This window comes from Sphaeramia orbicularis, chromosome 13, assembly GCF_902148855.1.
Source record: "Sphaeramia orbicularis chromosome 13, fSphaOr1.1, whole genome shotgun sequence".
NCBI classification, from domain to species: Eukaryota; Metazoa; Chordata; class Actinopteri; order Kurtiformes; family Apogonidae; genus Sphaeramia; species Sphaeramia orbicularis.
In genome coordinates this window covers 44,223,285-44,249,803 of record NC_043969.1, presented here as the reverse complement: position 1 = coordinate 44,249,803, position 26,519 = coordinate 44,223,285, and the positions used below count along the sequence as shown (strand labels likewise).

The window sequence follows — 26,519 nt, the reverse complement described above, 5'->3', positions numbered from 1 at the left end:
CCTGGGTCTCAGGAGGTTAAATTAAAAAAATTATAAAAAAAAACAAAAAACCATATAATCAAGATGATTACAATCAGCATTTAAAAAACAAGAACAAAAATTAAAAATTATTTTATGTCTAGTGTGCATTAAAATAACTAAAAACTGTTACTTTTATACTTAAGATCTGAGCATCATCTTAGATCATGCATTACATATAACATTTTTAATCTAAACCTTCCTGCTCTGATAACTTTCATTTTAGACGACATGAGCCGGTGTAATTACTGTATTTTACAAAGTGAATTGCACTGAGTTCTTTGCGGCATTGACATTGTTTGAGTTTAAACCCATTTATCACAAATCATTATATATTATATGTTATATTCTAAGTGTGTGCCTGGAATAAAAGTTCAGTTTTAGCCAGCTTCAGGTTCTATAATGTGTTGTTTTGCTGCTGCGGAAGAAGAAAAAAAGACTGTCATCAATAGAAGTTGTCATTTTTTCAATTTAAAGTAACTCTGTGAACTGCTGGTCTGGTTGCTAAAGTCAGCACATTAGGTCTGAGTTACACAGATGCTTTAGTGCTGAGGGGATGGAAAACACAACATTCATGTATAACAACATTTTGGTTCATTATAAACTCTGGGATAAATTAGACCAATGGAGGACACACTGAATCACTGAATCAATCAAAGTTTGTAAAGAGTGGACTAGTGTTTACTTGTACTTGTATGAACTCAAGTCTACATAAAAATGCACTATCATTATACAAACTTGAGTTCATAGAAATACATATTGTTAATATTGTTCATAGATATACATATTAATATTTTTAATATTGTGCCTATTCATATTTTATGGTTTTTTTTTATTCTACTTGTAGTTCTATTCTTATTTTACTTTTGTAACATTTTTTTTTTCTTATTTTTAGTTTTTGTAATTTTGTATTTTCTCTATTCGTATTTTCTGAAGTACTGTTTTTTTTTTAATTGATATTGTTGCACTGACTGGAGTAACACCAATAATGGCTATTCTATTCTATTCTATTCTATTCTATTCTATTCTATTCTATTCTATTTTCAGTTTCTTCTCCCTACTGTCAAAACCCTGCATCAATACTGCTACAAAATGTACAGAAATACAGAGTTGTAAGTCAAATAACAACAAATAAAACCATCACACCACATTTTATGCATTATTACTTCTTGAGAGACTCCTGTCAGTCTGTTTTGTGTGCTTAAAAACATTTTTGATTCCGTTTCAGTCTGTTTCCTCCATGCATTCATTTTCTATTTCAGCCGTTCATGCCTCTTTCTGAAGCTTCAGGCTGTGGATGCCATCGTCCCTGCATCACCTTGAACCTGCCCTGTAAACAAATCCCTTTTATCAAATGAACAGCATATCCATTCTGTCATTACAGCTCCAGATCTGGGGGCCTGATTAAAGTGTGCTGATGCAGGCCACCCCAGGACATCGATTGAATTCCCGCAGACATAAAAAGAGTGAGGGACAGCACATTGGACTCTATGTGGGCGGAGGAGACGAGCAGCTCGATACGGCAGCGGGGGGAGCAGTGATGGAGTACAAGGCAACAGGGGTTTCCCTTTGAAAACAGGGAAAGACCATGAGGAGCACGTCTATAGGTCAACGCAGACTGTAGACACGTTTCATTCATTCATTAAGCATTTCAGTTATTGTCTAAATCCAATAAAAACGTGGCACCAAATGTTCCAAACCCACACTACGAAAAAGGGTGTCTTAAAACAAGATAAAAACACTAAATCTAAGGAAAAGGTACTCAAAACAAGTGAAATATCTTCCACTGAAAAAATAAAAAAGTAAGCAAATAATAAACAAAACAATAAGGGTAATATTAAAATAAATGGTGATAAATGACTTAAGAAAGGTTAAATAGAGAGAAAAATTCATTTGGGAACTGCCACTAAAGTAGGACTGGTTATTTAGGATTTATGTCATTTTCATTTTCATCTTGTTAATTTTAAATCATTTTCATCTTGTTGCGTCTCTGAGATCCATCCTCTACATTTCACATGTTTAGGTTGAGGTCAACATTACTAAAATCTTCCTCAGAACAAACTTTATTATACTCATGACAACTGACAATTCAATAAAAACAGCTCCATGACTCATTTTGGTTGTAGTCCTACATTTGGGAATGTTATCAAAGGATCTGAACTTACTTGAATAAACGTACTGGACTAAAAATATGAATGATAGTCAATGGGAAGAGGCAAACATTTTATGATCCTGTGTTAACCCTGTAAAGCCTGAACCATTAAATCAATGACAGAAAATCCCAGTTCTTTGAAACTGGAGCCTTTATTGGTCCTTCTGAACACCACTTTTTTTTTTCTTTTTTTTTCAAATATCAGTTTCCATGTATGAGTTTCTATTTTGTATCATATTTGATACATCAGGTCTCAATGCTCAAATGTTATTTTTGAACAAAAAAAAACATAATATAACACAAAAATCTCTAACAAATTGGTAATTCCTTTTCAAAATTGCCAAAGTTCTTCCTCCTTCCTCATTAATGACACTGGAAAGGCCTCTGGTGAATGAATTCCTCCCCCCTGGTGGATTATCTGTGTATTGCATGTATCTAATTGTATACATCAGGTTTTTCAAGACAAAAAACATCACACCAATCATGTAGAGGGCTTCAAAACTCATGTATCAAATATGATACGCTCGTCGTTAAAGGGTTAATTATACCATAAATTATAATGATTTTGCAAGTCATGAAAGTCAGTGTGTCATAAAGTGCCATTTATTTCTGTGTGAAATGACTCTGTGGAATGCACCCCTACTCTCACGTGATACACGTCACCAACACCAGGGCTGGACATCATCTCTCTATGCTTTCAGAGACACCTGACACTGTACATGGAGCATGAATGTAAAGGTCTGGCAGCAGATTTAAGGTCACATATACACAGTCATTCACTTCATCTTTTACATATCAGCTCACAAATAGCCGCTCTCACGATAGTTTCAGCTCATACAGATTTAGCGCCGGACCGGTCCCACTTTTACTTACAGGTACAGACATTGTTTCCATTCCAGGACGCGACAGGATTTATGGACTTTCTGGGCATGAGAAGGTTAAAATAAGATTGGAATAATTGAGATGTGGAGCTGAACCTCTATTCAGTCTAGGTTTTATGTTGGGTTTCAGAATTTTATGGGTTTTCAGTATTTATATTTAATTTTATTTACTGTCATTATTTTACTGCTGAACAATTGAGCTTACTGATCATTACTGTTTTATTAAAATCGATTTCGCTGTGTTATATTTCACTTTAAATGTATTTTATTCTTGCTTGTATTATAACTGTTATTGGTGTTTTGTCAGTCACTTGTAAAACACTTTGAATTGTGTTCATGTGTCAACACAGAATATGTTTTAAATAATAGATGAAAACAAAAAATAAAAACAACTATGATATGCTATTGATATATATATATATATATATATATATATATATATATATATATATATATATATATAATTTGTTATTTCTGAATCTAAAGTTGCGGGTAAACACCTACTAAAAAGCTGCCAGATGCATTTATTTCCGTCTCTAAATTTTCAGAAAAATTGAACTGAATCATAATTTCCAACTTTGCTTTAAATAGTCCAAGGTACACGCATCGCAGACTAAATAAAATACTCTTTGTGCAAATATTTAAGTTTACTGGCATCTATGAAATATTTATCTTGCTTCAGTACAGTTTCAAGCTGCTGATTCTGTAGCTATAAGTCAGAAAAATCTCTGCAGACTGGGTGATGGCAGAACACCAAACAATAAATGCACTTATTTTATCTGTATAAATAAGTGTGAGAGTAAAAATTGCAGTCTACTGTGTGTGAATATGTCTCGTACTGCGGCAGTAATGCAGCAGTCATTTGAGTCCCTCTTTATGAGTGTATCTCTTCTATGTGTGTCTACTCTGAGCAATGTGTGTAATGTGTGATGTGCTATAGACAACTATGTTTTAAAGTTATGAGTACATGCAGTTCGAGACAGAAATGTAATAGACTGAGTGTTGGTGACTTATCCTTAAGCTGCACACAGATGACCACAGTGTGGAGAATATTCAGAGCTGTGGCTTTTAACCCATAAAGACCCAGTGCTACTTTAGTGGCAGTTCCCAAATTAATTTTTCTCTATATTCAACCTTAAGTGATTTATCACCATTTATAATGTTATCCTCTGTATTTTGCTTTTTTTTTTTCAGTGAAATTCATGTGTTTTCCTTTATTTAATTCACTGATCATATAGATGTTCATAAAAGCTCAGATTAAAGTTGAGGGTTACTATATGAGAAACGGAGAAAACTGAAGAAAAAGTGACTTCTTCAGCAAAGATATCAATAACTGAACATAAAAGCAAGATGAAAATAATTTGGGGAAAAAAACTAAATGAAAATGACTTAACCCATAAAGACCCAGTGCTGCATTTGTGGTAGTTCCCAAATTAATTTTTCTTTCTATTTAACCTTTCTTAAGTGATTTATTACCTGTTATTATAATATAATCCTCTTTATTTTGTTTATTATTTAGCTACTTATTTTATTTTTTCAATGAAAATTATTTGTTTTCCTATATTTAATTTACTGATCATGTAGATGTTCATTAAAGTTATTAGATCAAAACAGAAAAAAAATGAAGAAAAAGTGACTTTTAAAGCAAAATATTTCATTAACATTAAAATATTTCATTCTATAGCACATCACACATTACACACATTGCTCAGAGTAGACACAAGTGTCTCCATCCACTGTCATTGATCCAACTCCATGGGTTTTACTGGTGAATCAATGTTGTAGAAGATGACGGTGTTTCCACGGTAACTATGGAGCCCCTGAACATCCAAATGGGTCATATCTGATGACCATTAAAAGATGACAAACTGCATTTTACCTCAATTATTTGCATGTATTGACAGGATTAGTGGTTAGTTATTAAACATTTTCGATCAGTAGATGGTTTTGGTCAGTGGTGGCTGTTTGGATCTTTATGGGTTAAACATTCTGCGTTCCCTGCAGTCTCCATATTGCTTATCATCGTCCTGCTCGGTCTGGATCTCTCATCCCAAATGATTTGTTTGTTTCTGCTCCACTTGCTTCTCTGTACTCTCATTATTTCATTTCCTTTCTCCCCCTGTTTGTCCATTAGCTCTACATCTCAGTGCTGGGCCTTCCCCCTCCACTTCTTTCCTATTTTAGGGGGCTGCACCTGTCACTATCACATTCCCTCCTTCTGCTGACCAGCAGATACTTAGAGGTCTCACTTGGACTGATAGAGACCAGTGACTCGCCTCTCCTAAACACAGACAACTGCCTCTACTGCTTATTAGCAAAAAAGCAGAAAGGAAATTCAACCGATCACTGTCCCCAAAGCAGATAGCATTTGTTTTACTTGCCTATAAATATAATCATATACAGGTCAATAGTTTTAGTTTTGTGTTATTAAAAAAAAAAAAAAAAGGAATTTCAAGCAAAGAAGAATAACCTTGTTTTTAGAAATTTAGCCTTATTTCCTCCTTATATCTTGTTCCTCATCTACGCTTGTCTTACAATAAAATATAACAGCTAAAATTGAGCTAGATATAACGAGTAACAAACTAAACCAGAGCTTTGATTATATCCCAGTTGAGGAACACATCTTTACCTTATTCAAAAAAGGAAACATTTGAGATTCTAGTGTCTCAAAATGACTGTGTTTTTGATGCAGAACACACTCTACTTCCTCCACTGTTGCATTTTTTGGTAAATACAAACTATTTTGTTAAATTTAATGATATTCAGCTTCTTTCTTTCTGCAATTTTGTTTCCAGGGTAATCTGCAGGTTTGAAGAAGCCAAATTTAGGACATTTTTTCTCTGTGTTTTTGGTCAAATTTGACATAAACAACAGTCCAACAGGCCTCATAGTTATTGTCTTGAACCAGGCTTAACCATGTTTCAATCCAGTTAACATTACATTTCCATGTCCATGACTAATGTTTCTGCTACTGACATTCAAGCTGCTAAAGCTCATACCTGAACCCCTCCACCCATGAATGATTGTTGGAGGCTCCACTCAATCCCATCTCAGTTTGGATAGAATGAGTGAGTGGCAGATTTAAGGATTAATAATCAGTTTTAATGGAGAAAAAGGACTTCATTTAAGACAATCAAATTTAAGACTTTAAGACCTTTGGAGAGTAGATCATAAAGGCAAAATGTAGACAACTGCAAATCCAACTACAGTACATTTATAGTTTAGTTTTGGGGAAAAAAATGACAGTTTTTAATTAACTGTTTCTTGGCACCCAAAACACACTCCTTTTTTGTCCCTTTTTTGTCTTTTATCCATACTAGTGACTTTTAACCCTGTAAAGTTTGAATCAATAAATCATTGACAGAAAATTCCAGTTCTTTGAAACTGGAGCATTTATTGGTCCTTCTGAACAACCCCACAATTTTTTTTTTTTTTTTTGCAAATATCAATTTCCAAGTATGAGTTTCAATTTTGTATCATATTTGATACATCCGGTCTCAATGCTCAAATATTATTATTTTTGAACAAACAAAAACATAATATAACACAAACATGTCTAACAAACAGGTGATTCCCTGTCAAAATTGTCAAAGTTCTGCCTCCTTCCTCATTAATGACAGTCTTGTAGTGTCACTGGAAAGGCCTCTGGTGAACAAATTCCTCCCCCCGGTGGATTATTCTAATTATTATTATTATTATTATTATTATTATTATTATTATTATTATTATTATTATTATTATTGCTGCATGTATCCAATTGTATACATCAGGTTTTCCATGAAAAAAATATCACACTGATCATGTAGAGGGCTTCAAAACGCATGTATCAAATATGATACATTTGGCATTATAGGGTTAAACATAGGAACTTTATTAATTTGTTGATTATAGTACAACACAGAACAAGTTTCCGTCTCTTTTGAGCTTGGTAAGACTGACTCATTCTAGTATCAAAACCTCTCTGCAATGTCATAAATATCGCTTCAGTGTAACAGAATTAGTAGTTTATGTTCTGGTCCGAGGCTACAGATACAAAGACGCATAAACCTGGAGTCTTTACACATTTTGGACTCTTCATGCATGACCAACAGATCAATCAGGTTGTGTTTCCACAGCTGGTACATGCTGACTTTATCCCTACGGCTCTGATAAACGACAACAAACTACCAGACATCAGACATTAAATAAACCTCAGCTGTTTGAAGGACGGTAAATCTGGCAGACATCAGCAATCTAAAGCAGAACACTGTCATAAATAAGTAATATTAGTGGGCCCCGAGCCAAAACCCATTCATCTGGAAAAACATCTATTTACGAAGCACTTTCCTGAGCAGCAGACCTGTATCAAACTGAAGAAAAATCCCCTCAAATGGAAATAAGAGTGCAGAAAAACAGATTTACTTTATGACATGGAACATCTCACTGTGCAAAAGAAATTTAGTGTAAAAGAGAACTGACAACATACAGGATACGGAGCCAAATGGGTGCTTCTATGAAACTGGGTTTATTTTAGTATCTACTTATTAGACCAAATAATAAAAGAGAAATTCAGACATTTTTCCCCCCATGATGTACCTAATGATGACAGATAAATGCATAAAAATTATACTCTTGCTCTGAGCCATCCTAAAATTTATGAATTTTAATAAAATATTGGGGCCAAAAATAGGACCAAAATTGGGACATGAAAAACTACCTAGGTGTCAGTGCATTTGATCACTATAAAGTGCTATAAATAAAGACACTGTGTTAAATTTGACAATCCTAGTGGTTTTTCTAATCCAGACATTCATTTCAAGTTTCGTATGTGACCCACCGTGTCCCATTGGCGTTACATGCAGAACCTGCCCATTTAAACACATATAAATCGCGAATTATTTCACAACAGTGGTCATTTTTGTGAAACACTCTGCCTTGCATAATTTGTTCAATTCCAAAAATGTACCTGTGAGAGAATAAAGGGATATTAAAAAAAAAAACAGTAGTGCGTAATTTTTGTGTCTTTTTAACTGTGTTACATGCAGATTTTTGTATTAAAAATAATGCAAAATAATATAAAAATGTATTTTATCTGAAAAATAGTTTCTCTTTTATCTCAGTAACCTATTTATTTTTAAAATAGACCCAAAGTGCTTCCAAACTTGCTTCATAACATTAGTCTACATCTGGTTTGAAGTTTTAGCCCCCATGTCCTGTTTTTAGGGACCAGTTTCATAGAAGGACCTAAATATCAGAAAAGAAAACCAAAACTATCACACAAACTCACATTTTTAACTGTGGACACTTTAAAGGACAATCCCTTAACATTAAATCACAAAAATCCCAAAACCTGCCTCGAAATTCACAGAACGAAATCAATCTTAAAACTTCTATGTTATGTCATCATCAGTTAGAAAGGCCATGTTTCCAAAGTAAATATATTCTATTATGCTCCTTAAGCAAATCACTGCACTGTGGAGCCAAAAATGTATAATATTTGCATCATCATCCTCAACATTTTCATCTCTGCATCCACATTCTGGATGGTTTCAGCTTCTTGGACCAAAGCACTGACAGTGAGGAATGACAAAATAAACACTGAGCATCTGGATGTGTTGAGCTCTTTTACATAAATGCCAACCATTTTGTAAAGGTTTTGTTTTCATACAATGTGACAATGACAAAACCCATGAGCCCATGTTATGTTTGTCAAAATGACATTTTGTTGAGATATAACAGTATAGTCTCAATGAGGAAATGTGTTCAGTATTACTGATTACACATTTAAAGCAAATATCAATCAGCTATAATTGTGTTACGTAACTTTAGGGTTAGAACCAAAAAAATGTGTCATTGAAAATGTTTTATTAGGTTGATTAGGAGGGTTTATCACTTTGTTCATTTTTGGTTGATTTCTTTCATTTCTGTCCATGTTCTTGATTATTCTGTTAAATTTGTGTTCAATCCCTTGATTCTTTCTGCCATTTTGTTAATTATTTGGTTCATTTTCTAGTTATTTGTTCATTTGCTAAATAATTTTGTTCTTTTTCTGTTTATTTCATCCATTGTCTGTTTATTTCATGAATTTTTTGGTCAATTTCTTGTTTGTTTTGTTCATTTTGACTTCATGTTGTGAGAGACAGTAGGGCTGCATAATTTTGGCCAACAATAAAATCCAGATTTTTTTCCGTTAAAAACTAGATTTTCGATTTCAGTTTCGATTTCTGGGTAAAACTACAAAAAACAACAGATGTCGGTATGTCGTTCTCGTGTGCAGCCCAAAATGCAACGCACTGCTCCCACTCTGGCATGTGATGAAGTTTGAGGTGCTGAAACAAATTGGCTGTGCTGCTGTCTTTGACAAATACCACCTTCAGGCTGAGTTTGCAGCGAAAAATGGTTTGGTCTTCATTGGAAACTTCGAAGCCATACCAATTCCACACACCTGACTTGCGCTTGCTATTTTTAGCCATGAACATCTCACTTTCCTTAGCAAATGACATTTTTGTACTGGTGTGTGGAGACCAAAGACTGTGGAGACTGCTCTCACAGTTGGGAGGAGGGACCTACGGTAGCCTGGAGGAGGAGCCTACGGTAGCCCGGAAGAGAAGCCTACAGTAGCCTGGAGGAGGAGCCTACGGTAGCCCAGAGGAGGAGCCTACAGTAGCCCAGAGGAGGAGCCTACGGTAGCCTGGAGGAGGAGCCTATGGTAGCCCGGAGGAGGAGCCTACAGCAGCCAGGAGGAGGAGCCTACAGTAGCCTGGAGGAGGAGCCTATGGTAGCCCAGAGGCGCACAGCCCGGAGACACAAGAGAGATGAAATTCGAAACGACGATTACCCTTTTTTAAACATCGTCCTAATTAAATAATCCGATTTTGATTTAAAATCAATTAATTGAAATCTATAGAAAAGCTATAGAAAACGTAACCGAATAGAATAGCTATAACATTCGCAATTAAGTGAATGTGGACCAAAGTGTGTGTGGGAGGGTACATTTACCTTTTTTTTTTTTTTTTTTTTAAGTTTAATTTTTGTTTGTTGTTAGTTGATTTTTGGAAAATTAGAAAACTGGACATGCTTATACCTGTGCTGCGAGGACATGTATACTGAAAATGTGTCCTAATAAAAAGATTATTAAAAAAAAAAAAAAAAAAAAAAGATTAATCATGCAGCCCTAAGAGACAGTGAGCAAAATAAGTTACATTTTCATTCTTTTCTACATGTAATGATTCATAAAATGCTATGGTGCAGTCTATGGTCTGTAACATTAGTTGTAATTTATATGTGAAACTAATACTGTATTACATGTATTCCAAAATGTAACAGTAACTTGTTCATGTATGAGATGTGAAACCTTGGATGAGGTTGGAATCAGTAAATTGATTCATACCCAAACTTTACTGGATGTGGAGTTCTATTCACTCTATTTTATTCTTACCTAGTCCTTTATTCTTTCCAGTTTACTTCCATCAGACACGTAGCATATGCATTTGCTTGTTTTAATTTACAGAAGATAAAATAGATTAGATTCAGATTTCTTAATTCAAGTTATATTGTGTTGTATCTATGATTTTTATTTATATTCATTTTACAGGTGTGATATACCATATGAATATGTCCACTGATAGAAATTTGATGACACTGTTTCCACCATGGGAGAAGGTCTGTCTGCTTTATTCTCTCATGATCTGCAGAGATTGTGTGGATCACTTCAGTTTGTGATCTTGACAAACTACAATCATGTTGCCTCGCAAGACAACATCATTCTTGGCAGCAAACTTAATCCAGCTGGCTTTGAGTACAGATCCCTCGCAAATTCCCTAAACTTGGAAGAAATTTTTTTGTTTTTGTTTTTATTCATTTATCTTATTGTCATTTTTTGTGTTTTGTCATTTTGAATTTCTACTGAGTACCACTGCAGGTCAGAGTTAGCCCTTAATGATCTTCAGTTTACATAAAGTAAATGAAATGAAATAAAAGTAGGACTACTTCGCGTGGAAAATCCTGTAATACTCAAAAATGCTGGCCTCATTTACACTGCAGTTGGAACAATTAAGATATATTATAGATATTCACAGTGTTACTGTTCTCATTTGGAATCTTAAAGCTTTCATTTTGAAGAAAACTAAAGTCTTGTGTCATGTGATGCAGTATTTGTTTGTATGACAGTTCCAGAACTAGAAGCACTCGGAGAGCGCAGACCTCCGCCAAGGCTGATCAGTGCCCCCCCCCCCCCCCCCCCCCCCCCCCCCCGTGGGCCCCCCCACCCCCGATCACCACCAAAATTTAATCATTTCTTCCTTATCCCATTTCCAACAAACCCTGAAAATTTCATCCAAATCTGTCCATAACTTTTTGAGTTATGTTGCACACTAACGGACAGACAAACAAACAAACAGACAGACAAACAAACAGACAGACAAACAAACAAACCCTGGCAAAAACATAACCTCCTTGGAGGAAGGTAAAAAAGAAGAAAATAGTCAAATGTACCATGTAGGCTACAGTTTTGTCATTTCTATCCAGTCTATATTTTGTCATTTAATTTAATCTAAAAAAAATTCCTCTGATTTATACCATCATCCTGAATTAAAATCACATAGTTTTTATTCATTTCACCTTGTCTGCTGTTTCATCTCCTGATGTCCAACTTATTGTGCACAATAGTATTTAATAATAGTTTATGGTTAAACTGTGAACTGTCCTGCCTTCATCCTGGTCTTTCCAGCCCTACAGTGACAGTGTTAATCACTGACACACTGCACACACACACACAGACACACACACAGCCAGCAGTTTTGTGTCACTTTGTACCACTTAATGTGTGCGGGAGGCTTCCCTGTGTCTCTGTTTGTGTCTCGTGCTTTGAACAGTGGAGTGTAAGCAGGCCACCTGTTTGTTGTGTAAAGTACACACAGCCGTTCACACACAGGCTGATGAACAGGTGCTGTCTGTGTGTGTCTGTGTGTAAGTTTAATGTTCATCTCCGAGGCTCAGCACTTCTAAAGCCCTGCTTCACCCTCACGCTTCCTTCAGCCCCGTCCATCATCGGCTGCTACTGTAGGACAGTCTGACACTGTGTTCACTCAGGGACACTGTGTGTGTGCATGTGTGTGTGTGTGTGTGTGTGTGTGTGTGTGTGTGTTTGTAAAAGACACAGAGAAACAGGACAAGGACAGTTAGGATGAAAAATGGGAATGGAGTAGGCCTATGTCTATAGAAAAAAGGCATGCAAGTAATTAAAATATGTATCACAGTTTGAGTTTTTCTCAGTAAGTATCAAAAGCTACTGAAATGGAAAACCACAGCTGGGCCTCATTGTACGAGTAAAAAGACATAAGGATACAGTAGTATTACAGCCTAGAAGAAAAACAAAAGACAGTTAGGAAATGAGGCATGCATGTTTTTACAGATTAGTATTAGTGTTTTGTCAGGATTCTGTGTCCAGGGAGTGAATTAGGATAAAGCTTTCAGGGTTACCCTCAGCTTTGTAGAGGACTGAAGTGCTGTGATGCTTTGTTCTGGTTATTATTTGACTAAAACAGGGGTAGGCTCTTTAACCCTTTTCATTAGCTACTGCAGGCTTTGTGCAAAAAACATGTGATATGAATAACCTTTTTTTTTGCAAGATAAAGTAATTCTTACATTATCTAATTATAAAATTGTGTAGCTTATAAACAGAGAAAATATTTTTCAAATGACCCTCCATTTTTGCATGTTCATTTTTGTAATATTTAGAAAACATCTCAAATAAATGCAAACAAATCTGCTCAGTAATGAAGTCATTTTACATTTTCAATTATGCAAATAATACATGACCCCCTCAACAGTCTGTTTGGGCTAATGACACAGAGACAGACATTTCTGCAGGGTTTTGCTGTTTCTTCTCTGCTTCTCTGCTTAGGTTTCGTATTCATTGTTATTATAGATTTTCTTAAAAGATGTTTTCCTAAGACCATGCTGCAGTATAAACACAGACAGCTGAGTAAATATATGATAATTAAGCTTAAATTAACTATTTGTAGCGTTTCAACTGAGTTTCGAAGATCTCCACAGTTGGGCCATGCTTTGGCCCGTTCTGTCTCACTGTAACACTAGAGTCAGTGATGACTGACTCTCACTGCAGCTTAAGAGGAAGAAGCACTGGTTTATTATGATAATATGTCCATATTCAGCACCAACTGAATCAGTGGGAATGATGGTTTACTGTGCTATGATTAGATGTTTCACTATGCGGTGCTGATCAGCTCATTAGCTACTATTTCACTGAAATATGTGCTTATACCACTTGCAAGCTAATGCAGAAATTACAATTAAAACCAATGCAAGTAGAAAAATACAGATCATTTCAAGAGGAGAACACTTCAATATGCTGTCTCAAAGAGCTGTCATTTCACCAATGGACAAATATATGACAGCTTACTGATAAAATGCAGCCACCTCTGTTGATAGCAGAAGTTAATTTATTAGTTTTACAATTACAAACACCTGTTTTAACTAAATTTCAAGATTTCCAGCATTTGCAGTATTGTCAAGATAAAGGAAAATATCAGAAATCCTCCACCAGTGCAGAAGCACAGCTCCGCTGACCAATAAACACAGAGTCAAAAAAACTTTCAATGCATTTCACAGAAAAAAGTCTGTTTGACATTGATTTACAGTTGTTTAAAAGCTGTTATGTAACCTTGACATCTATAACACTTCAGATAAATTTAGCGTGGCTTTAACCAGGACACCCTGCCGTCTTTTCATCTGTAAATCTGTTCTCACTGTGAAATTACCTAAATAACAACTGAGTCTGCAGGTCTGCATGGGTCACAAATGTAACAACAATAAATACATGCTCTCTTCACTCGACACACACCCGTATCTCCACTCATGCACATACACACACTCCAATCTCCCAGAAGATGGTGGCAACTAGGACACTGACTCCTCTGGTTTCTCCCTCCAGAGTGTGTGCGCTTATAGTGGAACACTATAAAAAGAAACTGCTGCTATAGACTGGAACTCAAACACCCCTTCAAACTCATTCGTCTGTGGGATTCACACCGTGAACCATGGCATCATGAAACAGTGACACAGCTTTTACTGTGTGCGGCATGGAAAAGTACAGATGTGTGATTATTTGATGTAGACTCCTTTTTGTTTATGGTGTTCCTGCAGATGTTATAGGTCACTTCTCAATACAACGAGAGAGGCAGCCAGCTCTCAAAGCTTGAGCGATCTCTGGGAGCGCTTGTGGGGGCACAAGTGCTCGGTGTGTTATTTTAAGGAGGAGGGTGAATATTCGATACCTGCAGTTCAACAGAGGGCATCCACTTTGTTTGAGTGCAAAGAAAATGTAGGTAACCTGCTACTGTACAGCAGGTGGCCTGGCTGAGGCCCAGCAGAGAGTGTAGACAGTACAGACTACAAGTACTCCAGCCAAACTCAGCTCACTCACCGTTGCATGAGTCACAGGCCTAGGCTGTATTAGAATAACACAATAAAGCCCAGAATAGAATAGAGCAGCACTGCTGAGTAATCTGTGTGTGGCCTTTTGTTGTGTGAAAACGATCACTGGAGAAGTGCTGAAGATGCCCATTATGCATAATATTTTCCCGAGTCCCCCATCTGTCACGCTGAAGGGGATTCAGCATTAAAGGACCCTCTTTTCTCCAGTTAGAAAACACTGAATGTGAACATGCACTACATGCACTGCCCTTATTCTTTATGGAGTATTAAAATCATGTAAAAAATAATGAAAAAAGGGGGTACAATGAGGAGACTGACAGGCTTCTTTTCACAGATGCAGGGAAGAGGACATTTCTGATCTATCTGTGCTCATGGTGAGTTTTACAGGAGACAAAAGCAGTCCTAATAGCAGCTAATGACACTGAACAGCTTGGTTACAGATACGAAAGATTTCTCTGAAACACAAAATGGAACTTATTGTTGGTTGCATAGCTCTCATATGAAGTTAAGCCTCATACATGTACACAAGAGAGCAAAAAAGCAGCTGGCAGTAAAGCATTTCTAGGGAATCATGGCACTGCATTAGAACAGCAAAATAAACCTAAACCCCCAAATGTTTTTCTGCCTCCCTTTTTTTCTCCAGTGTCAGCAGTGGACGACATAATATTGAAATAGTTTAACCATAATGTAAAATTACTAAGGTTAAACACCCTATTCATACCTGGTTTTAAATGGTCTTGGAGAATCAGGTTACAAGTGTAAAGGACTACAGATATAAAATGCGCGCTTAAAAAAAGAGTGATCCATGTAGGATGTGGTGGACATATGTTTGACGATATACAAATGGTGGGGGAAACAAATAGAGTGTGAATAGTCTGTAGATGCATATTATTTCTTAGCATTTTTGTTTTCTTAACCGGGATGTGCAAAATAAACCTGGGGCTTATCTGGTGGCATGATAAACTATGCACAAGGCTCTTTGAACCTATAGAGGAAGTGATGCAGGCAGTTATACAATCTGAACACAAGTGCTGATCTGGATAAGTGTGTGAATTAAGCAAAAAAAATCTTGAATTAAGCAAAAATATCTGACAATGGAACAAGTGAAATTATCTTGGTAAGATTTCTTGAAATAAGATTTTCAAGATCTATTGTCTAAAAATAAGTTCTTATATCTCACTGAAAAGTTACTCTTTAGGTGATTATGTCTTATTTTAAGTGTGATGAGATATGTTGACTAGAAATGAGAACAATAAACTTGGTAAGATTTTGATTTTTTTCCAGTGTAGAGTCAAAGCTACCTGGAAGTTATCTTACTGTGTGAGCAGAGCACAAACAAGCGATCTGTCAGAGTGAGTTTGTCATATATATACTGTTGGTAATTCACTACTTATGCAAAAAAGAAATTATTAATCATGACCTTGTATTACTTTGTTGCTGAGAGGTTTTGCGGAAGATTACATTTATGGATTTAAAGTAAACAAAAAGCAATACCAATCTGCTTTGTGGCAGATGTAATCAATCTTTAACAAAGTCACTTAATCCCTCTGGAGTTATTTTTGAGTCATTTGCGCTTAGTGATAATACTTCTGCTTAATGGTCTTTCTTAAAATATCTGTAAAGTAGTAACAAAATATATGTTCTGAGTTTTTCATGACGATCCAAAGAAATGTGCAGTTTACCACCAGTACTAGTAGCACTAGTTTGAGTGATTTAACTCAAATAATAAAAAATTATTTTAAAAAATGAGGCGTGTTCTCAGTTCTAAGACACTGTCTGCTGACGGCACTGAAACCATAGTCAGTCATAGCGGCCTCTCAGATGTCAAATACCACTACAACCTGAAAAATAGACGTTTCATGTGGCAACTTTAACAGACTTGTTCAGTGATACACAGTAGAGTCACACTGACCTACATGAGAATAAACCTGAGCCCTCTCATTCTGAAGAATAATGAGCATTTTTCCCATTTATGCAAATTAGCAATATGTATAAACAAAATAAACTACGCAACATATCTCACATCACTATATTAGATCAAATTAGCAACCAATATGCCATGAAATGAACATTTTTATTAATATTCAGTAGTTGTAGTAACTCGCAGATGAGCTGGGAGAATATGCTAATAAGCTGTAATGTTTATATTGTTAGTGTTAGATGAGGGGGACAGGCTAATGATGGCTGCAGTGCATCATGGAGCCAAAAACACCCTGAACACAAAACTGAAAAACAGTTTAACAGCCTACGACACAGCACCAGATAGTTTACAGATGCTTTCTTCACATGCACTTAAACTTCAGGCTAATATATAGGATTTATTGGCATTAAACCTTGCCTCAAAGCTGAGTGTGTAATGGAACCGCTGCTTTAAAAAATGGCAAAATCCTCTCTCTAGAAAGGGGATCGCCAAAGGTTCCAACTTGGCCTGTGGGATGAATTTGCAAAATGCAAAAAGTTACACTGAAAATATTAACAGTCAAGAGTGTCAAACTCATTTTAGTTCTAAACTCCAAAATTGTAATAATATTATGGCTGTTACTAAATGTTTTGTGCCTTGTAGAGCCACTGCAATCTGTAATGTGTATGCACCTAAATAAAAAGCTGAGCCATAATATTGTTAAAATTGCACTTATTTTTCTTCAGGTTCAAGTTATTCACATTTTTGTGAAAGGGTAGTTTGTAGATATGAACATTTTCATAATTTAATTTACCTTTTTTTACACTAAAACAAAGACAAAACAGTGGAGTTTTCATTATTTATTTATGTCTGTGTACAGCACTTTGGCCAGTTGTGTTGTTTTTTAAGTGTTTTATAAATAAAGTTGGGTTGGGAGTTGACAATTTATAGGTAATGCTATTATTTTACTGGTCTGGCCTTCTTGAGATCAAATTGGGCTGAATGTGGCCCCTGAACTTAGATGAGTTTGACACCCCTGCTCTAGAGCGTGAGGTGACTGATCTCATGAAATCGCATTGTATGTCACACCAGTTCTTGTGGTATTTGGCGTGCTATACGTACAAATTTTTTAGCTTTCGTGTGTTATTCAATGCCATTTGATCGTGTATCAATTTACACCAAGATCTTCAGCTGACATAACCCTAACCCTAACCCTCTGCTGTAAGTGCGTGGTATTTGACGCAGCAGGAACACGCACATGGAAATCTTATAATGCATACAGACAACATGCCAATTAACCCATAAAGACCCAGTGCTACTTTTGAGGTACTTTCAAAAGGATTTTTTTCTCCCTATTTAACCATTCTGAAGTAATTTATCACCAATTATTATAATACTATCCTCTATATTTTGCATTTTCCTAGTGTAAATTATGAGTTTTCCAATATTCAAATTACTGATCCTGTAGATGTTCATTAAAGCTCAAATTAAAGTTGAGTGTTATTATATCAAAAACAGAGAAAACTGAAGAAAAAGTGTTTTTTCCAGCAGTGATATCACTAACTGAACATAAACCCATGTCTCCATCCACTGTCATTGATCCATCTCCAACTGGTGAATCCATGTTGTAGAAGATGACGGTGTTTCCATGGTAACTAAGGAGCCTCTGAACGTCCAAATGGGTCATATCTGATGACCATGAAAAGATGACAAACTGTATTTTACACCAAGTATTTCCATGTTTGAACAGGATTAGTGGTTCAACAGTGACTCAACATTATACATGAGTAGATGCTTTTGGTCGCCAGTGGCTGTTTGGGTCTTTATGGGATAAAAGTGGCGTGCATATTTACGCGAGTCATGATATCACATTGGCATGAGTTTGGTTTGTCCATTTGGGGCTGCCATAGAAACATGAGGGTGAAACATACTAGACTCTGTGAAAAGTGGCCCAAAAAAACACAACATGAAACGCAACATTTCTACAATTGGATACCCCCACTGCACATAGTTCCAAAAGACGTTAAAAAACTGGCATGTGATAATCAAATAGCTCATATTTTTGAAGCCCTGCTGAAAAGTGAGTATTGGCTCTTTCCAGCCTGTGAACCTCTGTGACAGGTTATGTAACTGTAAAAAGATTACATCACACAAATATATGGCTACCGTCTGCCGCTCCAGCTGGTCCAGGTGAGCTAAGAACGTCACTTTCATATCCCACCTCTAATATAACCCAAGGAGGAAAAAGCCCAGCAGGGACAAACAGCTGACTCACACAATGCCTCCCATCACCAGCCGCTAATTAAAAGACTGATAACACAGACCATTTGGTGGAAGTTTTAATCCAAAGAGCCTCACAGCATTATGAGCTCTCTACATTTTTAGCCCTGTACCCACACTGGGGATTGAACCCCTGACCCCGGCTGTGCCAGAGTCAAAGATAAACCCATTGAAGTACATAAGACATTAATAATTCACATAGAGCTGCATTGTTTTCCTTTTTGAAGCCCTGCTGTCTAATGGTTTTATCCCAACCAAGCCTCCCCAGTTAAAGGACACAGAAAGCATTCAAAGCATTTTGTCAATGGATCTGAAAATTAATTTTGAAGAGATGTGCAAAAAGATACTCTTTACGGGTAAGTAAAACAGGCAACAGCTGTGTTGCTCTGTAATATCGTTTTGTGGTTATTGTGAGTCCTGTCAATCAATATAATTCGCCGGTGGTCCTGCTGCATGCCACTGTCTGAGCTCTTTCGCACTGGAAACTATTATTACTGAGGTAACTAGATTCAAGCACTGGTGATTTATAAACACTGCAGCGATGGTGGAGCTGCTTTAGAACAGAACGCATTTTAACTGGAGTTGTTTCCTTAATGTTCACAGGGCTCGAGTCAGGTTGAAGATATTTCAACAGTTTGCATTACTGTTGATGGATACAGAGCCTGGAGATGCAGATGTTTTATCTGACTTCATGTGCTTATGAGTAAACTCTTTTCAATCTTGTCTTTTAAATTGACTTTTTTGATTTTAATGTCTTGCTTTATTTCAATTTTAATGTTAATTTTACTGTATCATTTTAATATATCTTTCTTTTATTCTGTGAATGCATTTTAAAATCATGTTTTATCTCTGATGATTTAAATGTCTTTTTTCCCTTTTTTGATTTTAATGTAATTTCAAAGTCTTGCTTTTTTTTCCTTCTGTGATTTTTTTATGTCGATGCAAAGCACTTTGAGTTACCCTGTGTATGAATAGTGCTATACAAATAAACTTGCCTTACCTACTGCCCAATGATTGCACTGAACTTTAATTTGCATACATTAGAACATACTGACTGTACTGATATTGATTTTATTTGTTGTCATTTCCACCATATTCTCCAGATCTAAATAAAAATTCTCATAAATGAACATGTGATTTTCAAGGTAACCAACGGTGTCCAGTTTCTCAACTCTTCTCTGGCCCCTGATTAGCTTTAAATGTTCAAGTGGTGGCAGGAGATAAAATCCAGGTGACGGCCGTAAAACAGAAAGAAGGAAAAGAGGAAGATGACTTTGCAGAGGTAAAGTAAGGTAAGGTAATGAAATCGCAACAATTCTTACTAATTATTCATGAATGAAAACATAATTACAGCTAAATAAGCACAAAGCTAACTCAGATAAAGGAGGCTTTTTCAGTTAGTGGTTTCCCAACTCTCTTCTAGCTTCCGAATTAGTTTATAATGTTTAAGAGTGAGCAGGTGCAAGACAATAATCCTCAATGGAATAAACATGAATTATAAAATGTTCAGAACACTTTAAGGATGTGCCCTCTTTAGCCTTGTCAATACGCATAACCACCTCAGCTGTTTTATCTCAGATTCTGGGTCTTTCCCCCATCCACTTTGAAATGGCGAAGTAGAAATGTCTCTGCTGTGAGTGTGTGTTGGCTTCTTCTCAGCAGAAGACATGCAGCCTTTGGCCAGCTGTCCCCTGCAGGCTCTGGGTAGCTTGTTGCTCTGCCTCCTCACCCTGCACTGACAGGCTCTACTTTCCTCAGATATAAATAGATAACGATGCTAACAGATGCACCAGCCCCTGTCTATCTGTCCTATACACACACACACACACACACACACTCACTTAAAATGTTAACCCACCTATTCTTGAGCCCTAGAACATTCTAAATGTAATTTAAGACAGATTAGACAAGACAATGAGCTGGGCATTCTGAAAATACCAAAATGTGTTCATATAATGCAGGGTAGCAACCTGAGAAGCTTGTGAGAGAGATTAAAGAAATCAAGTTTAAAGAGAGCAACTAATAAGCGGGTCATGGCACATTCAGGCCAATGCAAAAATAGTCAACTATATACAGAATCGGGTCTTGGCTGCGAGAGCTGCAACTACAGATTGGACTTAAATATCCAATGCCTCAAAAGCACAAGTGATATAAGTGAAGAGTCGACAGTGGAGTTGAAACTCACAGATTGTGTGTCATGTTTTATATCAAGTGCCAAATCATGCACAGTATTAAAGAGCTCCAGTTCTGGAGTAAAACATGTTCTTCTCTGATCCTAAACCTCCTAAATTCCACCAGAGCTCCCCGTGCAGGTTAATCCTCCCGATAAGGAAAGTAAGCAGGACTCACCGTTCGCAGGAACTGAATCTCCTCCTCTCCCTCTCCCCCTTCTGCCATCCTTCACCGAGGGTTATTCGCAGCTCCTCGGGAGAAAAAGAGAAAATCCGTCTGTTTTTTCTCGTCAGGATTTGGATTTTTTTTTCCTTATCTCCTTTGCTACGTCCCTTCCTCTCCCTCTCTCCCCACCTTTCTCCCTCCTTGTTGCCGTACCCCTTTCTCTCTCTCTCTCACTGTGTGCCGGTGTCTCTCGCTCTCAGTGCTAGTGTATGTGTGGGTGGGTGGGTGTGCTGGAGGACAGCGTGAGTCCTGTGGCTCTCACGGTGTTGCGAGAGAGAGTGACAAGAGGAGAGGCTCTCCCCCTGGCTCCCCCCCACCCCACCCCCACCACCCCCACCACCATCACCATCCTACCATCCCACCCACCCAACCACAGATGAGGGAGGAATGGGTGGGTGAGGGAGGGGCCAGCACCTTGTTACACATTTACGCTGCTCCCATCCCACCCTGCCGCCATGTTTGTAGAAATGGGCCACTCCTTCACACGAGTACCCCCCCTTCTCTCTCTCAATACACACACCTCCCTCCCCTCCTTCCACATGTCTGAGGCTATAAAAGGAAAGCGGGGTGAGGACTCAGTAGAGTTTGGGGAATGTGTGCAGTATGAAACGGACAAACACACACCATAACTCTTTAAAGTGGAGAGGTCAGATGCAGCGTCTCCTAATCTCCTAAAGGTGAGATGTATGAGTCACAGGTGTGGAGATTTGTCATTCGATGCGGATCATCCTTATCAAATTATGAGGCCGGCGAATATTCACACCTCTACTTGTAATGCACTGCAGCAGGATTTAGGTTTATTATTGCCAATATCTGCTCGATCCAGGTGTTGAAAAGATGCAGCTGGCTGAGTTCAGACTAGAGATAGATAGATGAACTGATGTGTGAGATTAATCAGCATCCGACCATCAGTACCAGCAGAACTTGGCTCCCATAGCGACTGATTGCTAATATCAGGCACCTCAACTGGAGTTATCGACTTTGAGGGGAAAATAAAAGCCTAAAAAATGTAAATTGCAGGTTTCTGACAGTTTGGTGTTCAGTTCTGATTTACTGATTACGTATTTTGAGCTTGACGTGCCTCCTCAGTGCACCCTGGAAGTCGCTGAAGTTGTGTCAGAACCCTCTACTTTATGTGTGTTTTATTACCCTTAAGACATTTCATTTATTACATTTATTTATTTTGTATACATTTTGCCAAGTTAACGGCCACCTTTGTGGAAGTAAATAGAAATCAATGTTTCTCCATTATTAACCCGCCCCCCGAAAGGGAGGTAAGGGGTATTGTTTTTGGTTCGCTTTGTTTGTTCTTTGTTTCAAATTGGGTTTATAGATTGCCAGTCACCTAAAACAGATCTGATTACATTCTGGGAAAACTCAGTCAAAGTTCAAATTTTTTATCAATTTTGTAAATCTTTTTTTCCCCTCCCATTTACTTATAATGGTCGAAATTTCAAAAGTCTATAAAAACATAAATTTTGTTTCAATTTACTTCAAACTTGGCACATATATAAAGGTAATTGATATAATGACATCAGCACATGCATAGACATGATGACATCAGCTGGATCGATGCCAAAACAAGCTACAATATTTGCGAGGGGCAGGGTTTGTTGTGCCTGGCACCACTTGTTTGATATCAGCTCCTTTTAGGCAGATTTTTTGACTCACATCACTTACATCTTTTACAATTTACATGACTGACTTTTATCACTTAGCCTTCATACCTTGAAATAACATTAAATTGACCATTGACAACAATGAATGGTCTCAAAGTTTTAATTACATTAGTTATCCTTTACTACAGTACCTACAACGGTTCTGTCAGGTTATGATTTCAGAACATTGTTTGACCATTGCATTGTTTTTTGAAGGATCCAAGTCCGTACCACTTCTGAAACTATCATACCATTTAAAAACGACAGTAGTAGATTTAATAATGAAGTCAAAAACAGTAGTTTCCAGCGGTCATACACTCTGGCTCCTTAGAAACTATTGCTATTCAAGTGTGCTTTGAAAATTTACCATGAGTCAACCTCTAGTTCAGACTGACTTTACTGCAACAATGAACTGATAAAGACCAAAACAGCCACCGACAACCAAAACCATCTACTGATCTAAAATGTTTAATAACCTCTGAAACGCTAATTCTATCAATACACGTAAATAATTGGTGTAAAATTTAGTTTGTCATCTTTTCATGGTCATCACTTATGACCCATTTAGACGTTCAGAGGCTCCGTAGTGAACGTGGAAACACTGTCACCTTCTCCAACATTGATTCACCAGAAAAACTCATAGAGTTGGATCAATAACAGTGGATGGAGACACTTGTTTTGTGTTCAGTGAATATCTTACTGAAAAAGTCACTTTTTCTTCAGTTGCCTCAATTGTTAATATAATAACCCTCAATTTTAATTTGAGCTTTTATGAGCATTTACAACATCAGTAAATTAAATATAGGAAAATACCATATGTTCACTAAAAAAAAACAAAAACAAAAAAAACAGAGGGTTACGTCATAATAAATTGTGATAAATCCCTTAAGGAAAGTTAAATATAAAGAAAAATATATTTTGGAACTGCCACAAAAGTAACACTGGGTCTTTATGGGTTAACTGATAAAAATTGATATGTTGAGATGTGTCTAGAAGAATTACACATTTGCATTTATTGTTCATTGTGCATTAGGAAAAAATGTTTCATACTGTGCTCTATTGTTTCCTTGTATTTCAAATTACTCTCCTCTTTATACCAACTTTTTTTTTTTTTTTTTTGTGTTGTTTGCCTTCTCACTAAATCAATTCACCATTATATAGCACTGTGATATACAATTTCATGCATTCTGATAGAACTGTTTAGCTGTATCATTCTTTTTTTTCCTCGAAGTAGTTCTGAAATCTACTCCATAGGTAAATTTCATTTGCTTCTATACAAATTGTTTAATTTATTCACGGGGGTGGGGTGGGGGGTTGAAATATGATGTGCCTGAAAAATTACCCATTATATTCGTCTTGCCCATGAACTTGCGGCAAAGTCTTTAATACAATATTGGAATATCACCCATTTTATATAACACCAATCCAACTCCTTTTAACATGTTCACTTTCCTGATCAGTACTGTGCACACACCCTGTTCACCATTAAGAAACAAAGAACAGCTTCAATGAACAGGCTTAAATATCTAAAAAACACCATCACTTATAGGATGTGGTTGATTGAGAAACCGAGCTTTCATCAATTCTTTAACCCTACAGCAAAATGATCTCTGCTAATGTTACTGCTAACGATGTCTTCCACTGTCACAACACTTAAAATCAATAGATTGATTTTACATTGATGAACTAAATTAAAATCTGTTGGAACACTCCCAGCAGATACTGATTTTTCTTTCCTTTTGTCAATATTGAGAACAAGGCACATTACACAGACATTATGTCAGGTGTTTAATGATCTCAGTGCACTTTCACGTTTAGTCATAAAATGTCTGATTTTATGCATTAGTGTTATAGCAGTAGGTCTTAGTTGCACTTAGAAACACAATTAATTACCAGCGTTATGTTTTTCAACACTGGAGTCACTGTGGCTAAATTTCTGTAGACATTCTCCAGATGGTTCTGTAATCACCCCAGAAACAAATTTGGTAATAATTCAGAAAAAAAGGATGAACCTGTTCTACATTAAAGTGACTGGGCATGAATCCAAAATGGACATCAGACTGAAAATACTACATCCTTCTAATATATTCTTCCCCTTCCTTGTTTTTGTTGATGAAAGGGGAACTGAAGTGTGACAAATCATTTAGAACAATACAATTTGATGAATTGTCTATGTAATTTGCAGGAAAAATACATTCACTGGTTTCAGCTTTCTAAGTTTATAGAACTGTAAACTGATTATCTTTGATACTGGACTGGTGATTTCACACAATTTAAAGACTTAAAAGGCTGTTGGAAAGGATGATTGGATATTTTCAGCATATTCACTCATCTTAGAAACCAACTGGCTGTGTTAAAAAGCATAATCTGGCAGGCATAATATTAAAAAATCCTATATTATCCTGAGACCTGGGAAAGTGAAGGTTTTGGATTTTTTTTTTTTTTTTTTTTACAGTAACCCTTGTATGGTGTTTGGGTCTGTGGGACCCATTTTCATTTTTTATTAAAAGACAAATGATGAGTAATTATTTTTTTATGATTTGTTTCTGATTATATTACATTTTATTAAAAAAAAAAAACAACAACTAAAAAACGAGTAGCACTTTAATTCATAAATGTGATCTAGCAAAGGCAAAAGGCAAACATTAAACATATATGCTTTTTTATGTCACTTGTAATTGGAACAAAGTAAACATCTGTTGAGTATTTTAACATAAAATTGTTTAATTATATTGGATTAAAAACCCACAAATGCAGCAGGTCCACCACACCCACACTGGCTGAATAACAAAAATCTGAACACCACACAATGGTTAAATTGCCTTGGTTGGAAACAGTGTTATACATTTATTTATGGAATGTTCTTTGTTTTTGGTTTTTTTGTTTTTTTTTTTGAGTAAAGTTCTGAAACTCTTGTCCCTCTCAGAGGACAAATGCATTGCCAGGTCTCAAGAGAATATAATACAACCTGTGTGTCATACAGATCCATCAGTCAACTGTCAGCTTGAATAAAAATCAATTTCTCTCATTTGAATTCTACATGACTGCTGTGCCCCCTGACACAGCATGACAGACAGGTTACAGACAAACAGTATAAGACATTTATCCTTTGCATACCACATTGCATCCTTTTGGCAGGTCCTAAAATGCTGTTATGTAATAGTATAACAGGTTTGTGTGTGAGTGTGTGTGTGTGTGTGTGGACAGTCTGATCTATTCTTGAACCTGACTGAAACAGTGTCGGTGTCACACCCCTCCTGGTCATCAGGCAGCACAGATGCACCAGGCAAAGAAAAGCTGGAAGTCTGAGCGGAAAAACGGCATCATAATACATAGTGATGCACACACAAACGGTCCCTTGCATCCCCGGTGTGAGCACATGCACATCCTTACCTCCCTGCTCTCCATCTGGCATCCTTCTGCATGCTCCTCTTCTCACCCATCTCCCGCTGCAACAGCAGCTGGCGGCGGAATGCGAGCTGTTTCGGGACGCTGCTCTCCGGATAAACGAGGAGGGGTTGGAATTAGAGGTTGGGTGCCACTGAAGCAGAACTAACATGAATTCTGGGAGTATGAGTTCTGATTCAGAAGTGACCTGCTGTTGTCTGTTTTTGCCAACTCATGAATCCACCTCCGGTTTGGAGCAGTTGCGCGGCGCAGCCTCAAGATGGCGACATTGGGCAGAGATTAGACCCTGTAATCAGAGACACAGTAATTAAGGTTTCAGGAGCTTCTACATTCACAGTAACTTGTCAGTTGACCAAAACGTGGAGGGGATTATTGCTGTTGCCTTTACT

General features: G+C 36.8%; 1 protein-coding gene across 1 annotated transcript in view; it reads right to left on the bottom strand.

Annotated features, from left to right (window-relative positions):
• The window catches only part of ryr1b (ryanodine receptor 1b (skeletal)), a 134,110-nt gene extending 107,815 nt beyond the window's left edge, over window positions 1–26,295 (bottom strand). The window contains exons 1-2 of the mRNA XM_030151938.1: window positions 26,116–26,295; window positions 21,017–21,090 (exon numbers count right to left, since the gene is read on the bottom strand). Of these exons, the coding sequence (XP_030007798.1) occupies window positions 21,017–21,064 (48 nt within the window). The 5' untranslated portion in view covers window positions 21,065–21,090; window positions 26,116–26,295. The remainder of the gene's footprint in view (window positions 1–21,016; window positions 21,091–26,115) is intronic.
• Window positions 26,296–26,519: the final 224 nt, after the last annotated feature.